The 8397-nt window shown below is 39.5% G+C and overlaps 1 protein-coding gene across 1 annotated transcript in view; it reads left to right on the forward strand.

Moving 5' to 3' along the window:
* Positions 1–1716: 1716 nt before the first annotated feature.
* The window catches only part of MCCC1 (methylcrotonoyl-CoA carboxylase 1 (alpha)), a gene marked incomplete at its 5' end in the record, with an annotated part of 17972 nt that continues 11291 nt past the window's right edge, over positions 1717–8397 (forward strand). Inside the window, 8 exons of the mRNA XM_010149506.1 lie at positions 1717–1856; positions 2270–2365; positions 2512–2633; positions 3623–3770; positions 3979–4100; positions 5251–5362; positions 5680–5761; positions 6591–6718. Of these exons, the coding sequence (XP_010147808.1) occupies positions 1717–1856; positions 2270–2365; positions 2512–2633; positions 3623–3770; positions 3979–4100; positions 5251–5362; positions 5680–5761; positions 6591–6718 (950 nt within the window). The remainder of the gene's footprint in view (positions 1857–2269; positions 2366–2511; positions 2634–3622; positions 3771–3978; positions 4101–5250; positions 5363–5679; positions 5762–6590; positions 6719–8397) is intronic.

Below are 8397 nucleotides of genomic sequence, written 5' to 3' on the forward strand. Positions count from 1 at the left end.
GCCGCCTGAGGCGAGCTCGGGGCGCGCGCGGCTTGGCCCCCGTCACTGAGACGGGGCGTCGGGTCTGCGGCCTCGGGGGCGCCTCTGGGCTTCAGCCAAGGCGCCGAAGTTGATTTGTACGTTAATTAAAACTGTGCCACGAGTTTACGGTTTCATCCGCTCGCTCACCCTTTGCTGTCTGATTTCTTCAGTACTTTTTGTTTGTTTGGGGTTTAACTTAATTTCCAAAATTTTTCATCCCCTCTCTTGCACCTTTTCTCTATATAAACACATTTTTAAGCGTTTCAGTTTTGTGATCGTTCATGTCTTCTTTCCTGAACGCCTCAAGTCGCGTTCTCCGCAGCAAAGGCCAGACCTTGGCTCTTCTGTCCACTACAAAATCCTCTTTTATTAAGGACACCCTCCCCGTGTTGACTATTTTGATTTGAATGGCGCTAAAAAAAAGCGAGAGGACAACTTGTTTCTGTTGCATCTAAATGAAAACCCTGACCTGGCGCAGTTTGTTCATCCTTGTACTTGAACGTGTTCTGGGTAAATGGCTGCATCAGAAGCCTCAGAGCTCCCTTAGTGCTCTCCTCCTCCCACCTGAACGTAAAAGTAGCTCAACTGCAGCTTCTTTGTATGTTTTTGTAACGCTTCTGCGTGTTTGTGATTGTACAGGCAATGGAACCAAGTACAAAGGTTCGTGAAATGGGCCTCCACGATAGGTATGAAATTCAGCTTCTTTAGCTACTAGGTGTAATTCCTTGTGTAATGCTTTAGATCATTAGTTGCTGAAGAACTGTAGGTTTTTTTTAAGAAACGTTCAATATTTGTATAGTTCTTGAAAACAGTAGTTGGTCTGTAGCCAACACAACAAACAATCTTTAAAGTGTAAACCACATTTTGAATGATTTTATCTGTCGTATTTGGGTATATTCCACTTAAGTGGAAAACATCGCAAAAATAAATAGTTTTCATTAAGTCCTTTTCTGATACAAACGTTGCAGTGTCTGTGAGAATTGGATTTGAGGCATACGGTATTTCAGCAGTATATGAAGGAAAGTTAAAAATACTTAGCAAGATGATTTCAACTGACTGTTGTCATGTTGTCTAAAAAGATATGTTTTAGGATTCAGAGATATATTTTCATTTTACTAGTTAGTTTTAAGCTATTTGGTTCTGCCTGTGAGGCCTCTGCCTCTGCTGGCCTTATATTTCTGTCAGGTTTTAACTGCTGTCATGAGACTTAAAAGCTTGTAAGTCACTGTTTAAAAACAGTAACAACAACAACAAAACCTGCTGACAAAAAAGCTTCATATTTTATTATTTCTGTGTGACGGTGTGTCAGTGGGGAGTAGTGCTTCCCACAGAAATGTGAATCACTTCTACCTGGGAGGAGGGGTGGGTGTTAATTGTTTCCTAGCTGGTCCAGAAAGTGCACAGTAAAAATAGTCAACTTTTGCATTTGTTTTAGGTTTAGAATATATTTCCTGGATTCTAAAAAGAAAAAAAAGTCGTAGTTGTACTGCATAAGGACTCTCACGGAAAAAATTCCAGGATTAACATGAAAATGCTTTTGGGTGAAGCATGTGTTTTATCATTATTGGAAGAAATGCATAAATGCTATATATGATGAAAAAGAAATCTGAGTTTTAAACTGCTTTGTTGCCAGGAATGTTTTTAAGGATATACGCCTTCTAAAAATTGCTTACTGTGCTCCATCCTTTCAAACAGGAGGTCACAGCATAGGGAAGATCCTTATTGCCAACCGAGGAGAAATTGCATGCAGGGTGATGCGAACAGCCAAGAAAATGGGCGTGAAGTCTGTAGCAGTTTATAGCGAAGCGGACAGAAACTCCATGCACGTAGCAATGGTGAAGTATATTCATTAAATTTGTAACTCACGTTCATTCACAACAATATTTCTCATTAATAAGTTCGAAGTGAAATTAGGAGTGTGTGCTAATGCAATTGATTCTCACTGTTGAAGGGTTGTGTCCAAGTTTTCCTCGAGGCATTGAAAAGTTTCCCTAGTCACTCTCGGCACGTGACAACAGGAAGCGCATGCTCTAACTCCAGAGCAGCCGCTGGGGGTTAGAGGATGGCCTGTCATTTTGGAAGAAAATCAGAATCTCTTTCACCCAGTTGAGCCTCTCCATGAAGAGAGACAGTGATTTAAACTGTTGCGTGCTAGCAGCCTGATAAACGATATGATTAGCTCGGAAATTCCGTTAAAATTGCTTTTCATTCCCTAACAGCCTGCGTTGTACCTATTTTTCTGTAACAGGCAGATGAAGCACATTGCATTGGTCCGGCACCCTCACAGCAGAGCTACTTGGCCATGGAGAAGATAATGCAGGTGGCCAAGATCTCGGCAGCACAGGCAAGTAGATCACGACCTTAAACCTTGTGTTACTTCCATGTTCTTTAGTTCTTTGGTTTTACCAGTGATGTTTCCCTACTGAAATTTCAGTATTTTTTTAAGCTAAACTGATATAAAAATAGGCTGGTAACACTATTCTGTTTTAGGCTATTCATCCAGGTTATGGTTTCCTCTCAGAAAACACAGAGTTTGCAGAGTTGTGCAAGCAGGAGGGAATCATCTTCATAGGTCCGCCTTCATCTGCTATCAGAGATATGGGTATTAAGAGGTATCTGTGTCTGACTTGTTACTCGGTTATGCTACGTACAGTTTGGCAGAGATCATTTTGTTAACAAATGACCAGCTGTTCCATAATTATTCTGTCGGTTTTCATTGTCTTAATTTTTATGGCTGTCTGCAAAGGAATAAGCTCCAGGTTTAGAGATGTGGGATGCCTATAGTCAGAGAAACAATCAAGATTGTTCAGTTATTAGGATTTTAATAATTAAATACCTGACTGATTCTTGAGGTGGTGGGGGGGAGGTTAGTGTTACCTAGGAAAGGGTTCAGAAGCCAGATTGGGTGTCTCATATATTGGTCAAAAGAAGGGTGGAAAAGAAGCAGTGTGTCATCAGTGGTTATTGTGGCTCATGTAAGACGGGGCGATAAGATTTGTTTATCACAAAGGATCTTAGTTACTTAGATCAAAGAAATGTTTCCAGGCTATGAAGTATAAATCAAGAATATGGAAATAGGGTTATTACCAACACATGAACTGTGTAATAGTAATTTCAGAGAATTGCTTTTTTATCACTTCCTAATGTGAGAGTAAATTACCTCTGTAACTTAACTAGTTTTGCAAGCATATTTCAAGTTACAGCTGTTATGCTCGAGTGTTTTATGTGTGATGTGAATCCAGCCTGTGTCATGAACAGTTTGGCCTTTGTACTACTTTAAACAGCGTATTGGCAGGATACGGTGGTGTAATTTGAAAATGTTAGGTTTTAGCCTCTATAATGTGGGTAAAAAGATAGGAAAGAACAATAAGCCTGAAACTGGCTACTGCTTACATCTGGAGGGCTTGGAGTAAAAAGTATCTCTATTTGAAACATTTGCTGAATCACAGTCAAATCGTTTGTGACCCACTTACATAAGTAGCCCCGTTGGGGTCAGTGGAACTACTTTTCTGAGAAGAATTAACTTTGGGAACATATACAGGAGCTTGAAGTAAGAAAAATATATTATTACCAATCTAAACTGGAAACTGTTCTGTCAAAGCACTTCCAAAGCTATAATGTCTGCTGCTGGCGTTCCTGTTGTTGAAGGTTATCATGGAGAAGATCAATCAGATGAGTGTCTGCAGGAACACGCCAAGAGAATAGGATATCCAGTAATGATTAAAGCTGTTCGTGGAGGTGGCGGGAAGGTAAAGGAACTAATCTGTTTATCCCATGGTGTGAAGTTGTCATGTCTCCGTTTCTGTAACTTGATATTCTGGAAGTCTTTGAAAACAAATCATCTGGAAAACTACTTTTGGTTAAAATATTATTATTAATGGCCAGCCCAGCACTGTGAAATCTCATTTCCATTTGTTGTAGCTTTAGACATTTAGATGTGCTTTTGTTTTGGTTTAGGGCATGAGAATTGCTCATTCAGAAAAAGAGTTTCTGGGCCAATTGGAATCAGCTAGGAGGGAAGCCAAGAAGTCTTTCAATGATGATGCAATGCTGATTGAGAAATTTGTAGATAACCCAAGGTGAGAATAGATGTTTTAATACAAACATGTATTGTTTATTTTACTGTTGAATGAACATAACTCTTCTAGTAATAGGATGAAAATTGATCTTGTGTGTTTTATTTGCACTACAGCAGGTATTCATAATTTATTGAATTCCTTGCAGTGACTTTGTTTTGAATGGTAAGAATTAAAATACTGTGATTAGGGAGACTTGGCAGTAATGTCTAATGACACTGGTATTCCTCCTTGAGTTAGCTTTGTAAATTCGATTTACATCTAGAAAAAACCCACTTTCTAATACTTGAACTACAGACCTGAATCAAGCTGTCATGGTGTTTCTGCTGCCCTCAGGTGTCCTAAACTAGGTACTTAATCTTTATTTTGGTATTTAAAACAGAGGTGAAAGTCTTTTCTCATGCCTGACCTGTGAAACTGAGCTAACTTACTTTTGTATAAGAACTTCTCAGAGGTCTGTTTGATACTCCTGTACTTTATATCTGTTCTGGTTGAAGCATCACCGTAAAGAAAGCGTTTATTCTAAAGAGACTGAGGGCCTGCTTGTGCTGTCAGATGGACATGAGAAAAATCTCATTAGATTCCTAGAGAATTTCTTTTGCCAGCATCAGGGGATTATCAGAATAGTGATGGATTTTTCGTAGTTTTATGCGTAGAATGAAGTTCTGCCAGCTAATAGTTGTTCTCTGAAATAGTGTGTTGGAGTAAATAGTATTACTCCTGAGCCACGGCTGCTGCCTCTTGTGAATTGCTACAGCGTAAATTAGGAGGGAAATCATCGTTATCAAATAATAGTGAAGTGGTTTTATTTTTATTATAATAAAATAACTAATAAAGAGGTAGAAGCCTTTAGATATGTATCTTGTTTATCCTGTGGCCTGGGTTTTCACTGCGGTAGCTGGCATTTAGAATCCTATTTCATTTAAGAGACCGAGGAAGTCTTAAACAGTGGAAATCCAAAACAGTGGAAATTCTGCATAACAACAGCATCATTTCTAAATTTTTGGCTATTTGAGGACAGATACTTAAACCTATAAGAAGTCCTACTGATGTGTACAGGGCTGTGTACAAGTTCAGAGTCTGTCTGGGTGAAGTCAGTTGCAGGATTGGGGCTTTACCGAAACATGTTGAAACGTTTATTATTATGAAACAGGCATGTTGAAGTCCAAGTGTTTGGTGACCAGCATGGCAATGCAGTCTATCTGTTCGAAAGAGACTGCAGTGTGCAGAGAAGACATCAGAAGATCATTGAAGAGGCACCAGGGGTGAGCAGAAAGTTCTTATTTTTTATGAACTGGCATATTTTTAAAGTAATTTCTAACCTGCATCTGATTTATTTAGTGGGTAGTAATTTATCTGTAATTCTCAGTACCTGTTTTAATTTTGCTGCAGAAAATGTTCTAATTGAAAAAATTTCTTTCTTTCGGAAAACGATTTTCAGAGGAAAACTATGTAGATTTCAAGTATAACATTGATAAGGTTTTCACTACAGTTGCTAACTAGTGCAAAATATTCATGCGTAGTAGGTTTAATATCACCAAAATTCACAATAATTTATAACCTTTTGTATTACTATTTACAGCCAGGAATTAATCCTGAAGTCCGTAAGAGACTCGGAGAAGCTGCTGTCAAAGCAGCTAAAGCAGTGAATTACGTGGGAGCAGGTAAGTCTGTGGAGGTATGGCTGCTCCAGTGGTATGCTTTTAATTGAATAAGACTTCAAGCTTCAAGGCAAATGACATCTGGTTGTTTTAGGGTATGACACACATCCCCCAATTTTTTTTGAGGTTTAAGCAAGTAACCACGTAGTTGATTGTGATGTAATTACACATTTAAACTAGCACACCTGGTCTGAGCTCAAGACTAGTGGCAGCTGAAGAACAGAAAGAAACAAAATGCAGAGCAGGTAATTCAGTCAACTGGATTGTTGTTGGAAAGTGAGCATCATGAGTGTTAGTAAGTTTGAGCAGAGCAAAGGAAAAATAATTTCTTTCAGCTTACAAAGAAGAATATATTCAAACAGTAAAGCCTTTAAAAAACCAAACCAACACAACTCAGTGAAGTCTGAGAAGTCTGTGAAGTCCATGCTGTTTCCCAAATGAAAAATAACCTGCTAAAATTATTTGTGGCTTTTCTTTCATCACGTCTTTCTTTGGATCCTTATTTTGAAAAGATAATTACATGCCCTATACAGATCCACAATACTTGAAAGAGTCTTGATGCAGTTTTAACAGCTCTAATGAAATGCAGCTCTTGCTGTAGAGAATGGCTACTACACAGCGCAGGATAGAGAAATGTGCAAGGAAACAACCCTTCTGTTTTCAGACCTCAATTGTGTGACCCTTTAGAACAATTTGTATAGAATTTAGTGAAATTCAGTGTATCTGGTTTAGAAATAGTAGTCTTGTCCTAGCACAAGTCAATTAAGTGTCTTAGGTGTCCATTCTGAAAAAGTCTTGTTTTGCTGAAGTGCCCTTTTATTAATTACTTCAGGAACAGTGGAATTCATTATGGACTCCCAACATAATTTTTACTTCATGGAGATGAATACCAGACTGCAAGTAGAGCACCCAGTTACAGAGATGATCACTGGAACAGACTTGGTGGAATGGCAGCTTAGGGTAAGTGTTAATTGATTTTACACGTAGAGTTCTTCTTGTCCGGTGAACAGTGCTCTTTGGCATTGCCTGTGAGAGACCAGGTATGTTTTCAGAGCCTATCTGCTATTCAGCTAATTGGGTACAGTTTCCTTTCCTCCGAAGGAACAGCTTTTATTACTGTGTTTGACTGTAGAGCACTGTGTGGATGCTCTCAATTCCAACGAAGTCGTCTTCTAGTTGAGTAGAGGGGGGAAAAAAAAAAGTATATTTAGAGAGGTTATAGAGAATGTGGAAAGTGGGAGCCCAAAAGTCATTCTTGGATCAGGCCATAGGAGGAAAACTCTTAGCAAAAACCTGTCTGGTGTTATACCAGTATAGTCACATTCTGAAATAAATGTATAGTTGTGGGGACTGGAAACAGGCTATTTCCTCACACACCCAATTTGCAGAGAGATTACTCACACGTTCAAATGATAACAGGAAGTTTTGGGCCTTAGGGAGCTGGAAATGAAAACCAATTCTGGTTAGGTAAATCCAGAAGTGAGGACAGCAGCACACATTGAACTTCAGTAGGTAGGGTGTTGGGAGTGTTTAATGTAACCAGAAAGAAAATTAAAATGGCAAATGCTGATGCAAAAAGGAAAGACTTTTGGCTCGTGGTCTGGGAATGGAAACTGAGCATTAAGGGTTGAGTTGGAGCAGGGATCAAACAACAATGGAAGAAAGAGAAAGAGATAAGGTGGAAAGGTTCAGTGGTCTTGGCATGTGGCTTAATGAGTCAATAAATAAAAAATGTTTGCCACTTCTTGGGGAGATTATGTACTTGAATCTGTATGGTACTGTTCTTTCTTTGGAGGGTAAGTTGCATTCTGCTGTCTGCTGAAATCCCTAGTTTGGTGGCAGAAGGCAGAGTATGGAGAACCCTTGGCACTTCAAAAGAAGAAGAAATGTCGCAACAAGTTCTTTAATCAGAACTTGTGTTTTCCTATGTAGGTGGAAACTGTGTACCTTCCTGGTAAAGGGTCTCCTCTGTGCCTGACTGCAGCAGGCTTCGGGTTACTATTTTGTCCCTTAAAAGCACTGTCTTTTTCAGTCTTAAACTGGTGCGTTTCTGGTGTTTGCTGGTATTCCTGTATTTGTAATGTGAATTCCTTTGAGTAATAAAAAAATGTTTCTTTCCCCATTAAAGGTTCTTAAATTGTTAGAAACTCCCTTAGAGAAACATTCCCTTGAATGTACAGGTCCCACAGTGTTCAGAAGAATCAACAGCATATGCCTGTAATGATGGCTGTCAGTGATCTATTTTATCATCTGCGCTTCAAACAGTTTTTCTCTAATAAAATCTTAAACGATGTTGGAAAAGACCTTTAAGATCATCAAGTCCAGCTGTTAGCCTGACACTGCCAAGTCCACCACTCACCTGTGTCCCCAAGCATCACGTCTGCACGTCTCTTAAATACGTTGATGACTCCGCCACCTCCCTGGGCATCCCATTCCAGTGCCTAACTACCATTTCCATGAAGAAATTTTTCCTAATATCCAATCTAAACTTCCCCTTGCACAACTTCAGGCCATTTCCTCTTGTTCTATCACTTGTCACTTGGGAGAAGAGACCAACCCCCACCTCACTGCACCCTCCTTTCAGGGAGCTGTAGAGAGCGATAAGGTCTCCCCTGAGCCCCCTCTTCTCCAGGCTGAAC

This window comes from Eurypyga helias, unplaced genomic scaffold (genome assembly GCF_000690775.1).
Source record: "Eurypyga helias isolate BGI_N326 unplaced genomic scaffold, ASM69077v1 scaffold34203, whole genome shotgun sequence".
NCBI classification, from domain to species: Eukaryota; Metazoa; Chordata; class Aves; order Eurypygiformes; family Eurypygidae; genus Eurypyga; species Eurypyga helias.